General features: G+C 44.5%; 1 protein-coding gene across 2 annotated transcripts in view; it reads left to right on the top strand.

Moving 5' to 3' along the window:
* Positions 1 to 21,192, top strand: part of AKAP1 (A-kinase anchoring protein 1) — a 76,655-nt gene extending 55,463 nt beyond the window's left edge. For both annotated transcript variants that reach the window (XM_032215955.1, XM_032215956.1), the window contains exons 6-11: positions 781 to 958; positions 4,439 to 4,589; positions 7,419 to 7,486; positions 11,090 to 11,163; positions 14,861 to 14,926; positions 19,827 to 21,192. In XM_032215955.1, the coding sequence (XP_032071846.1) occupies positions 781 to 958; positions 4,439 to 4,589; positions 7,419 to 7,486; positions 11,090 to 11,163; positions 14,861 to 14,926; positions 19,827 to 19,889 (600 nt within the window). In that variant the 3' untranslated portion in view covers positions 19,890 to 21,192. The remainder of the gene's footprint in view (positions 1 to 780; positions 959 to 4,438; positions 4,590 to 7,418; positions 7,487 to 11,089; positions 11,164 to 14,860; positions 14,927 to 19,826) is intronic.
* The last annotated feature ends 1,550 nt before the right edge of the window (positions 21,193 to 22,742 follow it).

Raw genomic sequence — 22,742 nt, forward strand, 5'->3', positions numbered from 1 at the left:
CTAGGTAACATCATCAGCAGAGCAGTGATGATGTTGCCTACTTAGGTGGTTTAAATGTCTGCAAGAAAACAAACCCGGAGAGCACCAAGGACTTAAGTCTACACATTTCCAAGTTGCTCATTTTGAGAAATATTAGATCTGTCAGACCTGCCACAACTGAAACCTCTAGATAGAAAGGGTCCTTAGCTGCATCGGTTGAGAAAGGTAATAGTTTTATTAGAAGCCAAGTACATTGCAATATTGCAAAGCCAGAACTGAGAATCTCCTGCCAGCATCCTTAAGTTCAACTTTTCCCCTCCCTTAACTATCTCTCATTGCCCACATCCCACGCTAACCAATCAGAGGCAAGATGTTTTCGTAATGATCACTCCAAGCGTAGTTTTGTATGGAGCTCCTTCCTTCTTCCAGCTGGATGACCTTGAGGGAGCTTCTGGAGGAGATACAGCACTTACTTTCATTTCCCCAAGCATCCTCCCCCTTCGTTCCCGCTTCCCGCAGCGAAGCACAAGCAAGCAAAAGGTGGCAGCTGACAAGATCAGCATATTTGGGGGATGGGAAACTTTTGTCTCCTCGAAGTGGTTTATACGATGTTCAATATCTCTTCCCCTTGAGCCAAGTTACCATGCTAACTTAGGGTGTTGTGGTCTACGCAGTACAAAGCGTAGCAAGTTGCTTAACTCTGCTCTCATTTCCATACCATGTTGTTATAATCTGTAGCTTGGAAATTAAATGCCATTACTTGTGCATGGAAATACTTCTCTCTTCATCCTTCTGTGGCAGCTCATGCTTCCTGATGGAGTTACAGTAGAAGTTATCGTGGTTAATCAAGTCAACGCCGGGCACTTATTTGTACAACAACACACGCATCCCACTTTCCACGTCCTTCGTAGCCTAGATCAGCAGATGTATCTCTGCTACTCCCAACCTGGGATTCCTACCATGCCAACCCCAGTGGAGGGTAAGTCTTCTCCGATTTGGCTTCCATTCACCTTTGCTCCACAAATATAATGTTGGTTTTATCACCAAAATAGAACCAGAAAAGAACCATTCTTCAGCCTTCTAGATTTTTGATATCATAGAAGAGCCAGTTTGGTCTAGTGGTTAAGACATCACGCTAGAAACCAGGAGACTGTGAGTTCTAGTCCCGCCTTAGGCATGAAATCCAGTTCTGTGACTTTGGGCCAATCACCAAGAGACTGTGAGTTCTAGTCCTGCCTTAGTTATGAAAGCCAGCTGAGTGACTTTGGGCCAATCACTAGGAGACTGAGTTCTAATCCCGCCTTAGTTATAGAAGCCAGCTGGGTGACTTTGGGCCAATCACCAGGAGACTGTGAGCTTAGGAGGAAAGCCAGTTCTGTGACTTTGGGCCAATCACCAGGGGACTATGAGTTCTAGTCCCACCTTAGTTACGAAAGCCAGCTGGGTGACTTTGGGCCAATCACCAGGAGACTGTGAGTTCTAGTCCCGCCTTAGTTATAGAAGCCAGCTGGGTGACTTTGGGCCAATCACCAGGAGACTGTGAGTTCTAGTCCCGCCTTAGTTATAGAAGCCAGCTGGATGACTTTGGGCCAATCACCAGGAGACTATGAGTTCTAGTCAGTGCAGTGAGTTGCTGCCTGAAACAGCATCTTTCTTCCAGTATTGGTGCAGAGGGAAAAAAACGTGAGAAGCTGTAGGGTGGTGTAAGTAGTACTGTTAAAAAGAAATAATCCCTGTTTCTGCAGTTAAGCAATTTTAGGACAACAGTGAAAATCTTTTGAAGATGTTCATTATTATCGAAATACTGCTAAATTGGAGAGTAAGTCACCTGTGGTGATTTTTTTATATTTTTATAGGTAGTCCTTGACTTACCGCAATTGGATCCAAAATTTTGGTTATCAGTCGAGGCATCCACACGAATGGATCCAATTTTATTACCGTTTTTAGTGTGGTAGTTAAGTGAATCGCGTTGCAATATGTCTAAATCCATTCTCCCAAATGGATATTTTTATTCTCAGACACTGGAAGCTAGCAAAAAAAGTGTCACAAATCATGGTGACACGACTGGGACACTGAAACCAGTCATAGATGTTGTTTGTTCATTTTATTCATTTCTTCCTAGGCCTTATATACCCACCAGTTCTGGCAAACCTGTTTAACTATCCTAGTTACGTAAATAAGATTACAGATAGTCCGTTACTTACAACAGTTCATTTAGTGACTGTTCGAAATTATAATATCACTGAAAAAAATGATTTATGACCATTTTTCACACTTACGACTGTTACTATGGCCATGTGATTGACATTTGGATGCTTGGCAACTGGTTCTTATCTGTAATGGTTGCAGTGTCCTGGGTCACCTTTTGTGACCTGCTGACAAGCAAAATCATCTTGTCAAATGTTTCAACCTTCAAATTCTAAACATTAGGGCTGCTCAAAAGTTCCCACATGCCTTGAGGATTGTAAAGATGTTTTGATTACTTTAATATAATTTACATGTGCTTGATAAGTAACTACATAAATATAGCAATAGCACCTAGGCTTATATACCGCTTCATAGTGCTTTACAGCCTCTCTAAGCAGTTTACAGAGTCACCATATTTGCCCCCAACAATCTGGTCCTCATTTTACCCACCTCGGAAGGATGGCAGGGGTGAGTCAACCTTGAGCCTGGTGAGATTCGATCTGCCAAACTGCAGGCAGAAGCCGTTTTCGCTAGCAGAGCAGGAAGCCGGTGATCAGCCGAAGTAGCCTGCAATACTGCACTCTAACCACTGCACTGCTGCAGCGGCTCATAATTCTTATCATAAAAATATCATAACTTTTTAACATTTTGTTTGTTTCCTTTTCCTGGGGAAGCAAACGTCACTTAACAAGCGTGTTACTAATTTAATCACTATAGTGATTCACTTATCAAGTGTGGCAAGGAAGGTTGTAAAATGGGGCAAAACTCACTTAACAAATGTCTCACTTAGCAACATAGATTTTGGGCTCAATTGTGTGTCGTACATCGAGGACTACCTATATAAAGTACAGACTACATCAATAACACAGGAAGCAATTATTTAATCTCCCAATGACGGTGGCAACAGCTCACAACATTCCCACCCACAAGTCCCAGTTTCTTGGATCCATGTCCTTGGGGCAATCGTATCCATAACTTGCCCAAGGGCTTCATTGAACAAATGATGCTAGTTGGCATGGAGTCCGTGGGCATTGGCATCCATTGGATGAAATGTTGGCCACCTCTCTCCAGGTTCCATTTGGGGCAGAGAATATCTCGTCACCTGCAAGGTCGGATTATTTCTGAAAAAAGAAAGGAATACTTTTATGGAATGGTTACAGGTAGTCCTTGAATTAACTGTTTAACTGTTTATTTCATTTGTATGCCGCCCTTTCCCCCCGAGGGGGACTCAGGGTGGCTCACAGCTCAAAACAAGGGAAGGGGGGATACAAACAATTTGACAAACAACACAAAACAATACATAATTTAAAAGCGCAACAATCATACCATTCGAGATAGGGGCACGGTTCTTTAGCCCCAGGCCTGTAGGAACAGCCAGGTTTTAAGGGCTTTGCGGAAGGCCTGGAGGGTGGCGAGGGTGCGAATCTCCATGGGGAGTTCGTTCCAGAGGGTCAGAGCAGCCACAGAGAAGGCCCTCCTCCGGGTAGTCGCCAGTCGACACTGGCCAGCGTATGGAATTCGGAGGAGGCCTAGTCTGTGGGATCTAATCGGTCTGGTGGAGGTAATTGGCAGCAGGCGGTCTCTCAAGTACCCAGGTCCAATACCATTATGACTTAGCAACTTTTAGGTCACTTAATAACCTTTCAAATGTCCCCTTCAAAATGGTACTTACAACCTGCTTTTAAAGTTTTATCTGCTTCCCCATGCACATGGGACTGGATTTTGGCTACTTGCCAGTTGGCCCACATTTATGGCCATTTGTACTATCCTGCGATCATGGGGTTGCAATTTACACTGTCTAAAATTATCATTCGCTTCAGATTTCTGCCCAATACGCCCCATAGCAAGCAATGGGTTTGTTTAATGACCAGAGATTTATTTAACTATTATAATGATTTGTTGGATGGCCACTGCAAAAAAAGGTTGTAAAATTGGGTATGTCACAGGATGACTCACTTTGTGACCATCAAGACTTAAAATCATAATGGGCATGCTCGATTATGGTTGTAAGTCAAGAACTACCTGTAACTTGAAAGACTTTTAGTAAAGGAAGGACTTAAGGCAGACCCCATTTACGACTGGTGGACTTCAACTCCCAGAATTCCTGGCTGGCTGAGGAATTCTGGGAGTTGAAGTCCACAAGTGATAAAAGGGCCAATATTCCCTATCCTTGTTCTACAGCAAACACACACACACAGACACCCCTTTTCTTTATTTTCTAAAAAGCTGTTGCATTGCATCATGAATTGTTCCCAATTTTTCCGCCTTGCAGTTGGCGTTGTCTGTGCTGCGCCAGGTGTGGAAGGCGCATGGTGGCGGGCACAAGTGATTAGCTACTTCAAAGATGTCAGCGAAGTGGAAATCAGATACGTGGATTATGGTGGATACGAACGAGTCAAGATTGACACGCTTAGACAAATCAGGTGAGTGTGGTGACCAGGAGTTCCTCTCCAAGTGGTTGGCATCCCAAATTCTATGAATGTTGAAATAGATCAGTGGTTCCCAAACTTGGCAACTTTAAGACTTGTGGACTTCAACTCCCATAATTCTCCACAAACTTGGCGACTTTAAGACTTGTGGACTTCAACTCTCTGAATTCTCCAGCCAGCTCTGCTGGCTGGAGAATTCTGGGAGTTGAAGTCCACAAGTCTTAAAGTTGCCAAGTTTGGGAACCACTGAAATAGATGGACCTTGAAGACTCTTTCCAGATTCTCCACTTGCAACTAAGGCAGGGTTTGTTGTGGTCTGCCGATGGCCTGCGGAGCTGGCAGCAGAGTCGGACAGTGAGGAGGTTGGGGAGGAACCTGGGCCAGTCCTGGAGTCTGGGGAAGGCTCTGATGAGGGCTCTGTGTCGGAGGCAGAGACAGGGCCAGGGCCATCTGAGAGTTACGTGCTGCCTCGAAAGCTTCCAGAATTAGACAGCAGCGAGGCAGAGGAACAGGGGGAGCCTGTTCCTAGTGCGCGCATGCGCAGAGCTGCTAAAAGGCAAGAACAGTTAAGACAGAAGGGACCACTCAGCCGTAAGGCTTGGAGGTTTGGCCCCTCCCATAGGACATAAAGGAGGAGCAAAGGCACATGAGCCTTTGCAGGAAGCAATTTGGTTCATGCTGTCCAGTTCACCTTCTGAAGCTCCGTTTTGACTCTGTGTGGCCTTGCCAAGCTAAATTGCCAATTAAATCTTTGGAAGCGTTTCAAGGAAGATAAAAGTGAGTGCTTATCAGCCGTATCCCAAAAGACTTTGGCAGCTTACTGTCCTGTCCGACCAGGGGTGGGTTTCTCGCCCCGTTCCAACCGGTTCGGTTGGAATGGGGCCGGCGGCATCCTCGTGCACGCGTGCGGTGCACGCATGCGTAGTAGCGTCTGCGCGACGCTCCAGCTGCTCCTGGACGATCGCGCAGGCGCTGTATGCGTCCTGCGCATCCGTGGAAGCGCAGAACTCGTCAAAACCGGGTAAGGACCGCGGGCGGGCGGGCGCGCCCTTCGCCGTTCCCGGAAGTTACTTACTTCCGGGTTCGGCGACCAACCGGTTTGCAGGGACCGCCGCGAACCGGTTGAAACCCACCCCTGTGTCCGACTCTTTACAAACTATTTGGGACTCATTATGAGCTGTGAATGAACATAATTCATAGCCTTTGAAATAAAAAGAGGATTTTGGGGACTAAGGGTCTGCTTTTTACTGTATTAGAAAGCCCCGGTCAGGACAGGGTTATCTAACATTGGCCACTTTAAGACCTGTAGACTTCCACTCCCAGAATTCTCCAGCCAGCATGGCTGGCTGGGGAATTCTGAGAGTTGAAGTCCACAGGTCTTAAAGTGCCAATGTGGGGCAAACCTGAACTATAGATGAACATCAGTGGTCTGGAAAAATCAGCTGGAGAGGGTGATTGTAACACAGTGTAGTGGTTAAAACATTGGCTTTCGTTGGGTGGGTAGCTTGGTTGAACCATCCCTGCAATTATGTGATTGAAATTTGGAGGGTTCCCAATTGCCAGGCGTTTATAACTCCCAGCACCCTCTGCTCGAGGGATCGCCATTTGCAACGCTTCACAGCCGTATCTCGACAAGCAGAGTCAATGGAGAAGCCAGCAATAAAATTGGGAGCCATGATACCTAATGTCTCTTCTTAATGACCATATTGCTTAGCAACATCATTGCTGCTCCCTATTGTGGTTGTTAAGTGAGGGATACCTGTATGTATTCTTACAACTGTATGTATGAATGGTGTGCCATGTTTTTAAATTCTGTGACTTGATCTTGGACGAAAAAAAATAAACAGCTAAATAAATAAACTCTAGCTTAGTCATGCTATACGGTGTAAGTTGATCTTGAAAACCGTTTGGCTGACTTTCAAAATTCTGTTATATTGCTGTATCAGAAATAAAGATCTTTTTTACAATACAAGAAATTCTTAAGTTGGGCAGCCACACAGACGCACAAAGGGACGCGGTTCTCAGTGTCTAAGACGCTGAGCTTGTCTACGGTTCGGCGGTTCGAATCCCTAGTGTCACGTAACGGAGTGAGCTCTTTTTACTTGTCCCAGTTTCTGCTAACCTAGCAGTTCGAAAGCACACAAAAATGCAAGTAGAAAAATAGGGACCACCTTTGGTGGGAAGGTAATAGTATTCCATGCCCCTTCGGTGTTTAGTCATGGTGGCCACATGACCATGGAGACGTCTTCAGACAGCGCTGGCTCTTCGACTTTGAAACGGAGATGAGCACCGCCCCCTAGAGTTGTGCGAGGGAAATCTTTACCTTACCTTACACACACCCAGAGCCAGCCATAAGTAGTCAGGGGACTCTGTGTAAGGCCGCTTTGAACCAAGAGCTGGTCACAGATTATGCTGGTTTTACTTAACAATCACATGGTTTGCTTAACAACCACACGATCCCCTTAATGACCGCAATGACTCACTTAACAACCACTGTAAAAACAGTTGTAAAGTTGAGTCAGGTCACGTGATGGCTTGCTTAACGACTGCAATGGGGAGCAAAATTCTGGGTTCAATTGAGTTTCTAAATTGGGGACTTCTGGCAGAAATAACATTGACTCCTGGGATAGTCCAATTGGGCTTTGAGGGGTCAGTATTAATCATCTTGGGGGGACTCTGATCTAAGCCCAGTAGCTTGCTGCCAAAAATATTCTCATTTTTCCTCCCCAAAGGGGCTAGAAAAGGAGGGTTTGGGTCTCAGATTGTAAATCTAGACAGTTTCTATGTTCTTTTAATTCATTTCTCTTTTTTCTTTCTTTAAAGGTCTGACTTTGTAACCCTGCCGTTCCAAGGAGCTGAGGTTCTTTTGGACAACGTGGTGCCACTTCCAGGTAATAACTGCCAGAAACCTAAGAGAGATGTTTTTATCTTTGTGGTTTTATTACAGGTAGTCCTCGACTTATGACCACAATTGAGACCAACATTTAGGTTACTAAGCAAGAGAGTTGTGAAGTGTAATGACCTTTCTTGCCAGAGCTGTTAAACATGAATCACTAACACTTGTTAAGATAGTTGTCAACTCTCAGTGTTGTCATGGGGACAGAATGGGTGGGCGGGGGGGGTGCATTCCACGCATACTGTTGGCTGGCGTTGGATCTCAGATTACTGCAGCCGGTTTGGGAGGGGTGCATCTTATAGGGTAATGTGATTTATGACACAGACTGGGGGGAAGGAAGGAACAGGGGTAAAGTTCAGAGATAAATCAAAGAAAGCAGAGGCTTGACTGCGAACAGATCTTGCCTAGTGGTGCTTCTAATAAATGACTTGTCTTGTATTGAAAACTTGACTCGATACTTAGGAATCAATTATGGCATTGTTAGGAAATCTGACAATAGTAACCCAGTTAAGTGAATCTCGTTTTTCCCATTGACATTGCCTGCCAGAAGGTTGCATAAGGTCATCATATGGTGCAACCGTTACAAATACCTGCCAGTTACAAACATCAGTATTTCGATCACATGACCGTGAGGGTCGCTAAATGAAAGATTGTAAGTCGAGGACTGCCAGTACCTTGCTGAGAGGAGTCTATTGAATGTGATGGTAACTCATCAGTAACTGAGTGTAAATGTACTTGGGATGAAGACCGTATTTTTCGGAGTATAAGCCGCACCTTAGTTTTTGGGGAAGAAAATAAGAAAAAAAAAATTCTGCCTCTGCCTACTAGCATCCATTGGTATCCATCTGGCTGGCGTCCTTAGCAAGTAGCCTGTTCAGCTTCAGCTAAGTAGCCTGATTCAGCACGAGCAGCTAATTGGTGGGTGGATCGGCCTCCCAGAATACCTGATAGCGCGCTAAAACGCGCCTTGTTGGGACTCATGCGCAGCTTCAAAAATACAGTTAATCGTCACAGTGCGCTTCAGTGAGTAGAGCAGGTGAAGTGTGGAACCGGTCAGACAAGGGAGCAGCTATTCCAGGTTGCCATTTTGGCCTCTGCGCCTCCCGTTTTCAGCCTCCGAACGCTCCGCTTGAGAAGTGTTTTGAGGCTGCGGGGATTGCCAAACCACATTTCCGCCGATCACCACCGGAAAAAGCGATGTGCAGAGGCTGAAAATGCGATGCGTGGAGGCGGCGATTGGCGGCGATATGCTCTGGCGATCCCCGCAGCCTTGAATGGGTCACAAACGGAGCGTTTGGAGGCCAAAAACGCAAGGCCCAAAGGTCAAAAACGTAAGCCACGGAGGGAGCAATGGTCTGTGGCAATCCCTGCAGCCTGGAACAGGTCTAAAACACATGGAGGCTGAAGGGTAGGGGCCGGTGAGTGGGCAGGGCTACATTTGGTGTTTAAGAAGCACCCAAATTTTCACTCTCTCTTAGGGTGGGTGGGGGGGAGTGCGTCTTCTACTCCAAAAATATGGTACATGTCTACCATCTGACAAAATGACATAGATGAAACGACATAAAAATAACAATAAATAAATAATACATTTTTAAAAAGAAACCAAAAGCTCAAAAGGGCAGACCCGATTGGAGCACTGGGTCTTTTTCTGCTGTCCATTTTCTATGTTTCTAATACTGGCAAGAAACTTTCAGAAATCTGCAGTGAGGTCTCTGAGCAGAAAAAACGATGCTGTGGTCGTATTTCTGTATAATGCTCAGCTGGATGTGGAGCTGCTTGGGTAATGGGATTGTTGGGCTATGGAGCAATTTAGCTGCCATTTTATTTATTTTTTTCTCCTGTGTTTCTCTATGGAGATTCTCAAGCCATCCAGGCCAGGGTTGTCCCAAAGGAGCTTTTTTCCCAAAGGCAACTGGATTTTCTGATTTGTTTATTTTTGAAGATGTTTCACTTCTCATCTAAGAAGCTTCTTCAGCTCTGAGAAGTGAAACGTTCAAAGAAAAACCAGGAAATCCAGTTGTCTCTTGAAAAAAATCACCTTTGGGTTCTCCTGTGTATGTATGTATGTGTGTATGTGTGTATGTATGTATGTGTGTGTGTATGTGTGTGTATATCCATCATCAGCAGTTAGCTTCCTCCCATAATTGGGGCTTACCAGGGGTTGTAAAAATCTAATAGATACCTTTCACCCTGGCTTCGCTGATAACGGATAAGACCTGTGGCCTAATGGCTACGATCTCTGCCTAGTATGCCTAGTATGCAATGTAGCCCAGGTTCAAATCCCAGTAAGGGTATGGCTAGCTGATGAGAGCTAAATAGCTTGAAATAGATCTATACTAGTCTCCCTTTATTTATTTATCAGCACAAATAAACACACACACATATAAATTATATAATATATAATATATTATATATATATATTGTGTGTGTGTGTGTGTGTGTGTGTGTGTGTGTGTGTGTGTTTTAACCTTATGTGGGTTTTTTGCTCCATTATTTGATTTTGGGTTGTGGTACAAGGCCCACAGTTACATTGAGTGAGTTGGGCTGCCTTATGAAACTACCGTATTTTTCAGACTATAAGAGGCACCTAGCTTTGGGGGAGGAAAAGAAGAAGAAAAAATATTGCGGCCTGTTCGCTACCACCCCCACAGCCCATCCTAGAACAGTTGATTGGCGCCGCACCAACTCCCCTCCCCTCCCTCCACCGCCGCAATATTCGTGGTATAAGATGCAGACTTTTCCACCCATTTTTTTGGGGGGGGAAGGGCGAGTGTGTCTTATATTCCGAAAAATACATTAGTTAATAAAGAAAGAAATGGGGAACAGAAGTAGAGTCGCGTTAAGCAGGACCTCCTCTGAAAGAGGGTTTCCCCAACGCATCTCTACTTGTTTCTGCAAGGTAAACTTGGGTGTTGAGCAGGGCAACATTCAGACATGCAGGTAGAGGAAATGAGAAAACCACAGGTGGAGAAATCCTTAGGTGGAGAAATCCTTTTTCAGGTGATTATATGTCTGTGTCAGGCACAAAGAATCAGGACCACACATTTAACTCTAGTTAAGCTGATTTATCGCTAATGCCTATAAACAAGAAGATAGTCAACAAATGGCTTAGCAGTAAATTGGCACTAAATAAAAGGCAACGGAATTCAAGAGTGGTGGGGCTTAGTTTGTGAGAATGTATGGACTCTGGGCTGATTATCCTCTTGACTCCGCCCATGTTTGTCTTTCTACATTCTATTGCCCATTTGTTTATGTTAATACCACTTTGTAATGCCTTGGTAAAGCCACACTTGGAATACTGCATTCAGTTTTGGTCACCACGATGTAGAAAAGATGTGGAGACTCTAGTATATGCTATATTGTATTCTCTATGTAACACATTTTTCTGCTTTCTTTGGTGATTTTCATGCTTTGGGTAATTTTTTTAAGTTGTTTCATGTTCCTTCCTCCTTCCCATCTCCCCAACACCACCACCCCATAAAAGGCACAAATAACCCAGTGGAAAGATTCAGGAGGGTTTCTGTATTGCTTAATTTGGTTCTGGATTCAGGGACCACTTTGAATAATTATTCTTTCTCTCCCCTCTTTTCTGTTAAAGATGATGATCACTTTTCATCTGAAGCTGACACGGCTGTTAGTGAAATGACCAGGGGCACACCCTTACTTGCACAGGTAAGTGTAACATCTGGTGGGTTGCTTATAGCTCCTTTGACTTGATTAAACCTGGGGGAAAGCATTGGTGGTGAGAAATCCTTTTTCTTCCCATTAATGAGGGAGGAGAAAGTGAATGTCAAAATGAGTAAGAAATGGTAATTTTGTAGACTCCAATTTTTTTGATTTCTCAGTGATCAGAGCTTGACCAATAAAGAATTCTATTCTATTTCTATTCTATTTATGTTCCAACAACATTTGCCATTAAGCCTGCCCTTAGCTTTTCAAACTTAGTTTGAAGTTTATAATTTATTTGAAGTCTACATTACGGGTCTCCAACCTTGGCAACTTTAAGACTTGTGGACTTCAACTCCCAGAGTTCCTCAGCCAGCTTTGTGGAAGAAACTCTGAGGAACTCTGGGAGTTGAAGTCCACAAGTCTTAAAGTTGCCAAGGTTGGAGACCCCTGATGTAGACTAAACTTTATAAACTTCAAACTGAGTCTAAGTGGTTAAGGCACCAGTCTAGAAAGTGGGAGATGATGAGTTCTAGTCCCACTTTAGCCATGAAAGCTGGCGAGGTGACTGGGTCCAGTCCCCCCCCCCCTCTCTCTGAGCCCAACTCCCCATACAGAGTCATTGTTGGGAGGAACACAGGAGAAAGGTGTGTTGGGTTGCCGCCTTGAGATATTTGTAAAAATAATAAAGGCAGAATACAAATAAATAAATAAGCGATTCTTCACACACTACGATTTGGACTATGGCAATGTGCTCTCTAGGGATGCGGCAGCTCAGGGGCTACGACGCTGAGCTTGTTGATCAGAAAGGTTGGTGGTTCGAATCTCCAGTGCCGCGTAACGGAGTGAGCTCCCGTTACTTGTCCCAGTTTCTGTCAAACCTAGCATTTCAAAAGCACGTAAAAACGGAAGTAGAAAAATTGGGACCACCTTTGGTGGGAAGGGAACAGCGTTCCTTGCTCCTTTGGCGTTGAGTCATGCCGGCCTCATGACCACGGAGATGTCTTTGGACAGCGCTGGCTCTTCAGCTTTGAAACGGAGATGAGCACCGCCCCCTAGAGTTGGGAATGACTAGCCCATATGTGGGAGGGGAACCTTTACCTTGAATGTGTTCTACCCTTGAAAAGTATCTGGAAGGCTCCAACTGGTACAAACTGCCCAACTAGCCGTGTGGGCAAGCTTGGGTGCCCAAAAGTGCATTTAACACCTTTGCTGTATGAGCTGTGTTGGCTGCCAGTTTGATTCTGGCTTCAATTCAAGGTCTGGGGTTGTGACCTATAAATCCCTATGTGACATGGTTACCTATGGACTATGAACCATCTTGGATCCATTACATCAGTCCATTCCACCCAGTCAGTCAGGAAAAGTATGTTGTGGACCCTATCAGTTAAAGCATTTTGACTGGCGGGGTTCAGGAAGTGAGCCTTCTCTGCTGTTACCCCCACTTTGTGGAACACTCACTCTCTCTAGAGGCGAGGGGGGTTCCCACTCTTTCGGCCTTCCGAAAACTAGTCAAAATGTGGCTCTGAAGCCTTGCTTGGGGTGCACCGAGGAGCATACAGTCATGGGACTGGTTAGCACCCTGAAATCCCTCCTTTTCATCTTTCAATTAATTTTTAACATTCCTTGCCTCTTTAAAATTTTAAGTGCTGTTTGCTCTGCTTTTAACATTTTACTGTGCACCGCCCAGAGTCCCTCTGTGAGGGAGATGGGCGCTTCTTAAATACAATAAATAAATAAATTATAAATACAAATACAATAGCAGAGCTGGAAGGGACCTTGGAGGTCATCTAGTCCAACCCCCTGCCTAGGCAGGAAACCCTATACCATTTCAGACAAATGGCTATCCAACATCTTCTTAAAGACTTCCAGTGTTGGGGCATTCACAACTTCTGGAGGCAACTTCTGTTCCACTGATTAATTGTTCTGTCAGGAAATTTCTCCTCAGTTCTAAGTTGTTTCTCTCCTTGATTAGTTTCCACCAATTGCTTCTTGTTCTGCCCTCTGGTGCCTTGAAGAATAGTTTTACTCCCTCTTTGTGGCAACCCCTGAGATATTGGAAGACTGCTATCATGTCTCCCCTAATCCTTCTTTTCATCAAGATAGACATCCGGCAACCGTTCTTCATATGTTTTAGCCTCCAGTCCCCTAATCATCTTTGTTGCTCTTCTCTGCACTCTTTCTAGAGTCTCCACATCTTTTCTACATCGTGGCAACCAAAACTGAATGCATTATCCCAAGTGTGGCCTTACCAAGGCATTATAAAGTGATATTATCACTTCACGTGATCTTGATTCTATCCCTCTGTTTATGCAGCCTAGAACTGTGTTGGCTTTTTTGGCAGCTGCTGCACACGGCTGGCTCATATTTAAATGGTTGTCCACTAGGACTCCAAGATTCCTCTCAGTTACTACTATTGAGCAAGGTACCACCTATACTGTACCTGTGCATTTCGTTTTTGTTGCCTAAATGTAGAACCTTACTCTTTTCACCGTTGGATTTCATTTTATTAGATAGTGCCCAATGTTCAAGTTTGTCAAGATCCTTCTGTATCTTTAGCCTGTCTTTTGGAGTGTTGGCTATTCCTGCCATCTTGGTGTCATCTGCAAATTTGACGAGTTCCCCATTTATTCCCTCATCCAAATCATTGATGAAGATGTTGAAGAGTACCGGGCCTAAAACAGAGCTTTGGGGTACTCCACTGCATACGGAATTCCCTCCATGAAGATGCAGTTCCATTGAGGACTATACATTGAGTGCGGTTGGTCAGCCAGTTACAAATCCATCTGGTGGTGATGCTGTCCAACCCACATTCTTCTACTTTATCTAGTAGTAGGTTATGGTCTACCTTATCAAATTCCTTAGTCCAAGTAAATTATATCGACGGCATTCCTCTGGTCTACTAATTTTGTCACTTTGTCAAAGAATGCAATAAGATTAGTCTGGCATGATCTGTTTTTGACCAACCCATCTTAGCTTTTGGCTATTACTTTGTTTACTTCTTGGTGTTCGCTAATTCGTTGCTCGATTATCTTTTCCAGAATCTTTCCTGGTATTGAGGTCAGGCTGAATACCATAAGCTAGGCAAATTCCTGTCCAGAGCTCAGTGAAAGATTTTAGTGACCTTGTTAGTGACAATCTAGGAAGATTCTAGATCCGTTGCAACCTAACATAATGGCTCAAGGAGACACCTGTAGGAGAAGAGCAGACAGGGCTGGGGGGAGGTGGAGTTAAATGCATCATCAGCTTAAAGTTGTTGCATTTCCACAAGCACTCCTAGTCCAACCCCTCCTGAATCCCATTGACCTATATCTTGTGCTGCAGTTGCGTACGGGTTAGAGTGCAATACTGCAGGCTGCTTCTGCTGATCATCGGCTGCCAGCAGTTTGCAGATCGAATCTCACTAGGCTCAAGGTTGACTCAGCCTTTCATCCTTCCAAGTTGGGTAAAGTGAGGACCCAGATTGTTGGCGGCCAAAGGCTGACTCTGTAAACTACTTAGAGAGGGCTGTAAAGCACTGTGAAGCGGTATATGTCTAAGTGCTATTGTGCCAGTTTAGTTGGTCAAACTTTAGTTGACCAAATTCTTCTGTATGGGCTTGAATTAATCTTCCATGCTGCCACTTTACAAATGGTTCTGATTCTTTGGGCCTGACAACAACCATTCAATGTTGGTAGGTATTAACTGACTTCTCTGTTTGCAGGTTACAAATTACGACAGTGCAACGGGCTTGCCACTAATACAACTGTGGAGCATGATAGGAGATGAGGTATGTGGGTCAATTTTGGGAGAACGGGTCCATAATATGTCACGATGATCCTGGAATTAAATCATCAGCCCACTCATTACGATGACCTGGGTGATTTTGAACCAAAAGCAGGACCAAACTAAAATGTGCATTAGTAGACTTCTTCGTAGGGGCTGTTGGATAGATGTAGAAAGAGTAACAAGTAGACTTCGTACTTCAGAGAGGTGTTGGATCTCAGTCAAACGTCCCGCCCGCTCTGGGTTGGCCTTGTTCCAGTCATCCGGGGGGCAGGTGGACACCACCAAACTTTTTTCTGTAGTCTTCAGCTTGTTAGATGAGCAGATGGTCTCCTCTTTAGTTGCATCTCTTCGGGTGGACAACAGTAGAGCCTGTAAGCCCATTCACAGGATATGCCAATCCTTCTTATCCACGCAGACAGCGCCAAACCATGTGGGAGAACCAAGCCAGCTTGGTTTCGCTCCTCAGGATCTCAGCTGCTTTGAGGGAGCCTGGCTGATGCCTTTCTTGGAATTCTTTCTGATTATATTTTTGCAAAACATTCAAGAAAGGAAAAGCATCTGGCCAACACAATTTGGGGGGTGAGAGGGGGAATCTTGTTCGTGCACACGCATACAGAAATCCATCTGCCCTGCACACCCAGGAATGATAGACCTCCATTTTGGGGTTTCTTCAAATTCCTCTTTATCCAAAAGCTAAAGCAGAGAAAAGCCACAAATTAGAGCTTTAACAGGAGGTACCAAGATAAGCCTTTCTGTTCATCCTCCAAATGGGGCCTGTTTGGCAGGAATTGAGTGGCAATTTCCAGATTTTTAGACACTCCTGCAAAGGAGATTAGTATTTCCAGGTGAGAGTTTCTCTAGCGTTCACTTAATGGACTTGTCATCAAAAGGCAAAAATCTTTATTTACAATGAGATTATTTATTGAACTCAGAACTTCTCATTGCCGTGGAATTTTTATTGCAACAGAGAAATTTAGCAATATGTTTTTTAAAATGACCAATATTCTTTGGTGGAAGAGCAAAGCATAGGCAAAAAGGAAGGGGGATTTTTTTAAAATTTGAATTAGAGAGACTTGGTTTAAAATACAAACTTCACATTTTACGAACTGCGTGCATGCATAAGTAGTCCTCCCTTAACCTCCATAGACTGGAAACTCCATTGCTACACAACATGGTCATTAAACAAGACATTGTGTGACTGTGCTGAGCTTGTGTCACTTTTCCCTGCGGTTATTGTGAATTATTGCAGTTGTTCAGTGAGTCAACCCATAACTGTGACCTGTGACTTCCTGCTGTCTTCCCCAGTGACTCTGCTTGTCAGAAACCAGGTGTGTACAGATGACGATCGCGTGATAATGAGACAGGTCAACGGCCGTATAAATATGGGGGCTTCAAAGCACCATGAATGGTGATCATGTGACTGGGGGAGGGATGCTGCAACAGCCATAAGTTCAAGGACCAGTCATAAGTCGTCTTGTTCAGTGCTGTCATAACTTTGAACAGTCACAAAGTGAGTAAGTGAGGGCTACCTGTACTGTCTTTCCACAAGATACCTACATGCACACACACACACCCAAATACTGCCTCATTTAAACTCTGAGCGGAATAAGTAGTCCTCAACTTAGAACAGTTCAGTTAGTGACTGTTCAAAATTACAGCTGCCCTGAAAAATGTGACTTATGGGGGCTTTTCACTTACAACCGCTTTAGCGTCCCCATGGTCACATGGTCAAAATTCAGCCAGTTGGCAACTGACTCACATTTGTGACTGTTGCAGTATCCCAGGGTCCTGTGATCAATTTTTACGACTTTCTGACAAGCAAAGTCAATGGGGAAGCTAGATTCACTTAACAACTGCAGTGATTCATTTAACAACCGTGGCAAGGAAGGTCCTATGGAACGATCTCCCCGTTGAGATCCGGACCCTCACTACCCTTCCGGACTTCCGCAAAGCAACCAAGACCTGGCTGTTCTGGCAGGCCTGGGGCTGCTGAATTATCCAGCCCCATCCTAAGTTATGAATGTTGTTGAATTTTTTAATTTGTTGTTTTTTATTTCTTGTATCCCCGCTTCCCTTCTTATTTGTAAGCCGCCCTGAGTCTTCCGAGAGTGGGCGGCATACAAGCTAAATAAATTCAATTCCTAAAACAGCCCTAAAAAGTCACTTAACAAATATCTCACCTAGCAACAGAAATTTTGTGCTCAGTTGTAGGCGTAAGTCAAGGACTACCTGTCGAAACAAAATAGGACATCTCAAAAACAGTTTGAAAACATCTCCAATAATTATAATCAGGAATCGCCTCGGGGTTCAAAGATGCGTTGAAGATAAGATGGGTTTAAGCATTTTTCTGAATGAGATGCAGGGGCCAGTCCCAGTGGTGAGTTCCGGATCCCGGTGCAACTGGTACGGTGCAACGGTGCCTGGCATCCACCACATGAACGCATGCAGCACGTGAGCACACACTCGCGCAGCGCACACATGCGTCCTTAACCTCTTGCGACGCCTCCACAAGCCTCCGCGACGCTCCAGCTGCTCGGCGGGGCGTCGTGCAGGCACCGTGCGCATAAGCGCCAAAAAGCTCAAATACAGGTGAAGGCGGGCGGGTGGGCCCTCCAGAGCACTGTACCGGAACAGTATCTGGTGCTCGCAGTAGGCAGCGGTACGCCCGTACCGGGGCATACCGCTTGCAACCCACCACTGGGCCAGTCCTACCCCTGGGCATGTTCCATGGCACGAGGGCTACAACTGACAAAGCCATGGCTTGTTGGCACACATAGTTGGGATCTTCAGGATGCCTTTCCTGGATGTTTGCCCAGATGGGCAAAATCCGTTTGACAAGGCGATTTGAAGAATTATCCAATTGCAACAAAAAAAGATCAAACTGAATAGCTGAATCCCCTGAAAGAGGAAATTATGCTTCACTAAAACCAGCTCTCTACTAGCTTTAAAGGGAATTTGGCATCAGCTCAGCTTCAATGCAAAAAGCCAGCTGCAATTTCTTTTAAAACATGGCCTAGTGCAGTGGTTCTCAACCTGTGGGTCGGGACCCCTTTGGGGGTCGAACGACCCTTTCCCAGGGGTCGCCTAAGATTGCAGAGTTTTTGCTGTTTCCAGGGAAACCCTGCAGGCCTGATCTAAATACCCCGTGGGCCGAATCCAGCCCCGGGCCTTGAGTTTGACACCTTTGATATAAATAAATCCCCAAATGGCATCAACAACTGTCAGAGAGTTAACAACAGACCCTCAGAGTAGTAATGACCAGATGACTGCAAAGAATATAAATCCTTCCATTCCCCGACCTGTAAGAACTGAAGAAGGTTCTTAGATGAGATGGGAAATGTTTTCAAAGGAAAAAAAAAACACAAGAAAGTCCATTTGCCTCTTGGAAAAGCACCTTTGAGATAACCATGACCTTGATCAGTGTTTCTCCACAGTGACAATTTCATGTCATGTGGACTTCATCTCCCAGAATTCCCTAGTCAGTCATGCTGGCTGGGGAATTCTGGGAGTTGAAGTCCACCCATCAGCCAAGTGGCCTAGGTTGAGAAACACTGACCTAGATGATTGAGAATCTCTAAGACACGTAGCCAAGATGTCAACCCTGAAGAGGACCTGGCTGAAGCCATCCTTGAGGCTTCAGGGTTGCCACAAGGCAGAGGGGGAGAAAGGGAGGAGGGGAAATTAGGGAGGGGGAGGGGGGGAAATTAAAGCCCTTCATGGTATTGGATCTGGGTACTTGAGAGACCGCCTGCTGCCAATTACCTCCCACAGACCCATTAGATCTCACAGGGTTGGCCTCCTCTGGGTGCCATCTACCAGCCAATGCAACCTGGCTATTACCCGGGGGACGGCCTTCTCTGTGGCAGCTCCGGCCCTCTGGAATGAACTCCCCGCAGGGATTCGGATCCTCACCTCTCTCCAGGTCTTCCGAAAAGCCGTCAAAACCTGGCTTTGCGGCAGGCCTGGGGTGATGAGTTCCCTCCCCTCTCGATATGTATGGTTGTGCGATTGTTGTCGACTTTTATTATTTGTATTTTGTCTTTTTTCCCCCCCCCTTTTTTTCCCCTTTGAATTGTTCACCGCCCTGAGTCCTCCCGGAGAAGGGCGGCATACAAATAATAAAATACAAATACAAAGATAGATCAGCTTTGCAGTCAAAATAAAAAGTTTTTTTGTGGGAACCAAGGTCATTCTATTAGGCAGCTGAGAAGAGGAGGAGTGGAGTAACCAAACAACTTGTCAGCACCTCTATTGGGCAATGTGACCAATGATCTGGGGCAGTGATGACTAACCTTTTTTTGTCATGTGCTGAAAGCGTGCAATAATAATGCAATGCAATAATGCAATGCCTCCCCCCCTCCCCTCACCCATTTTTGGTTCCAGGTTGCTGCAGGAGGTTTTCCAGGCCCAAAATGTGCGGAAAGGCCTCCTGCACCAACCTGGAAGCCAAAAATGGGTGAGGGGGGGGAGCATACACAAGGCTTCAAGGTGCAATGTGAGTGCCTCCAACATGCATCCTGTACATGCACAGCAGAGACCCAAAGACCAGCTGGCTGGTGGGAGGCGCATGTGCAGTGGAGCTGGACTGGGGCAACTGCTGGTGTGGCCTGCAGAGAGGGCTCTGCATGCCATCAGGGTTTGCCATCACGGATCGGGGGGGAGGGGAAGATTTCACTTTTTAATTAGGTGAAAACTGCAGGAACTTTCAGTGTTGGTTTTCACCAGTTGTGCCAACATGATGTACCCAATAAATTGTTCTTTGAGGAATCTACCTCCCTGGGAGTTCTGCTTTCTATGGGTGTATTACTTGGAACGCTGACATCTGACTGTGCAAGATCACTTCATTTGCCCTGTTGTTGCTGGCATCACTCACTGATGTTTCTCTTTGTTTTCTCTTCCAGTTGGTGTCCATCAACCGAACACTGGTGGAACGAGGATTTGCTCAGTGGGTGGAAAGCTACTAGCAAACCCCTTAACCCATCTTCTGGACTGTTCTTTCCGCCCCCCCCCCCCCCCCCCGGTCCCTTTGACTTTCTTTCCTCTTTTTGGCACTGTTTCAAAATTAGGATTTTGTAGTCCTTCTTCCCGCCCCTTTCCCCCCCCCTCCACCCCTCCACCTCCACCCACCCCACACAAGCAAATCAGTCATTATTTCCACCAGCGATTTGTGATGAATTCATTTGACTGACCACAGTTTGTATAGCATACCTCATTTTGTTGAAAAGGCAGGGAGTTGTACCATAAGCCATTAAACAAAAACAAACCACAGCTTTAAAACTTGGCTCTTCCCCTTTGGTCAAATGTCAAGTTGTTTAAAAAAAAAAAAAGAAGAAGAAGAAGAAAAGAGAAGAAAAGAAAAAATTGTAATAATAGAGCAAAGAGGTTTGCACCAGTTTGGCTGTGTGTGTATGGTTTAAGGCATGTGTTGAGGGTAACGAAATTTGACTGCTGCCTTGACATTAAACTGACTTGAAATAGAGGAGATAAATTTGATTCAGAAATTCCCCTCCCCCCCAAAAAAATATATTAATAAAATATTTGAAACTTGGGAGCACATCCGACATAATAGGCATATCCATGTTTCTAATCACAAAAGCTAGCTACCTTACCTAGAACGCTTTAGTTCTAGGTAAGGCCCACCTGCCCCCTTGTTTGATTGTGACTTCACTTTTAATTAAGGCTTGGTTTGTGAAAGAAATCAGGATACCTTCATTTTGCAGACCACCTGAAACAATGAATTTGACTTCAACCACTACAGCTGCGGCGTTTTTTAAATTCCCGGTCATGTTGAATACCCAGAGAAAAGAAAAATGGATCGCCAATCCTGATTGTAAGACATCACTGTTTTCTAGCTGTTTGGAAGAGAAAAAAAAACCTATGTAAATATATATAAAAATCATTGTAATATTTTGTACAAGAGAAAAAAAAATACTGGAGAATTAAAAAAAAGGGAACTTCAAACAAAATGAATTTTTTTTCCATACCAAAATGTCCTCTGTAGAGAAATAGTTTGGGGTGTATCATTACACCGCTTAAAACACTAGAATGCGTGAAAAACTTTTGACCTTTGTGCATGATTCTTTCCCCTGCTTGCTGTATGGTAGGAAGAGTAATAATCAGCAAATTCTTATTGCTTTTTTGCTGTACAGATCTGACTGAACGGGGAAAAACGAGTAACATTTGGAATTAATATTGCAGTGGTGTCTCTTTTTTTTTTTTTTTTTTGCTCCTTTTTAGATTGGTTTCAAATGTGGAATAAAAAAAAAAGAATCAAGTAATTTAAGCTAATTTAATACTATTAAAATATAAATGAATTTAAAACATGGTTGCTGAGTTGGGAGTTATTACCGAAGGGAGAGAATGTAAAAATGTCTTGTATGTATGTCAATTCTATTGCAGATTTTTTTTTTTTTTTTGAAATATTGGTCTTATATAGAACATGGAGTGTATGGCAAAACCTTCTTCCTCAAAAGATGTAGAAAAAAAAAGTATTGTGTGAATCGGTCAACCTTTAAGACTTTCAGCAATTAAATGCCTCTAAATGTGAGGGACTAGTGTCATGGATTTCTTTTGTATGATTAAAATATTTGGTTAAAAGACGTGGCCAAATTTTTTCGAGGAACTTAATTTTTTACTTTTTGAGAAAATTCCCTGGCTGGGGAATTCTAGCAATAGCAATAAGACTTGTATACACCGCTTCACAGTGCTTTAATAGCCCTCTCTAAGCGGTTTACAAAATCAGCATATTGCCCCCCAAAATCTGGGTCCTCATTTTACCCACTTCAGAAGGATGGAAGGCCAAGTCAACCTTGAGCCTGGTGAGATTCGAACTGCCAAATTGCAGGCAGCTGGCAGGCAGCAGAAGTAGCCTGCAGTACTGCACTCTAACCACTGCACCGCGTCAGCTCCACAGATCCACATATCTTAAAGGTGATGAGGTTGAGAAACACTGACCTAATAATAGAGGTTGGGTCTTTATTTTGATTTTTTAATTGCCATAATCGGGACTTAAAGGTGTACAAAAAGGAATCGCAAAAAAAAAATGTACAAGAGGAATCACAAGAGCAGTGGCCACAAACACCCATGATACACTGCAACCATTACGGATATGAAAACTATGTGTAAACTTACAGCAGCGAGTGGAGTCACAAAATGGCTGCCATGAAGTCAGTTACCAAAGAACCAGAAAGCAAAGGGAGAAGAATGTATAAAGCCCTTCCTACGTGTTTTGCTACCCCGCCCCTTGCTAACGGTTAATCAGGAAAAGCTGAGAAGAACCAGCCTTCCACTTACAACCAGAAATGGGACCAGAATTTCTGTTTCTAAGCAAAATGGTTGTTAAGTGAGTCATACCTGATTTTAATAGCTTTTAAGTCCTGTTAAGTGTTTGATGAGCCACTGCCATTGTTAAGTGAATCACGGGGGTTGTTAAGCAAATCTTGCTTGTAGGAAGCCATCTAGGAAAGTCACAAAAGTTGATCCCAGGATGCAGCAACTATAAATGCTTTAACACCAGCTAGTAAATATCTTAAAGGTAAAGGTTCCCCTTGCACATATGTACTAGTTGTTCCTGACTCTAGCAGGCGGTGCTCATCTCCGTTTCAAAGCCGAAGAGCCAGCGCTATCCGAAGACGTCTCCGTGGTCATGTGGCCAGTATGACTCGTCGCCAAGGGCACACGGAACGCTGTTACCTTCCCACCAAAGGTGGTCCCTATCTTTCTACTTGCATTTTTACATGCTTTCGAACTGCTAGGTTGGCAGAAGCTGAGACAAGTAATGGGAGCTCACTCCGTTACACAGTGCTAGGGATTTGAAC

The sequence above is a fragment of the Thamnophis elegans genome, chromosome 4, assembly GCF_009769535.1.
Source record: "Thamnophis elegans isolate rThaEle1 chromosome 4, rThaEle1.pri, whole genome shotgun sequence".
NCBI classification, from domain to species: Eukaryota; Metazoa; Chordata; class Lepidosauria; order Squamata; family Colubridae; genus Thamnophis; species Thamnophis elegans.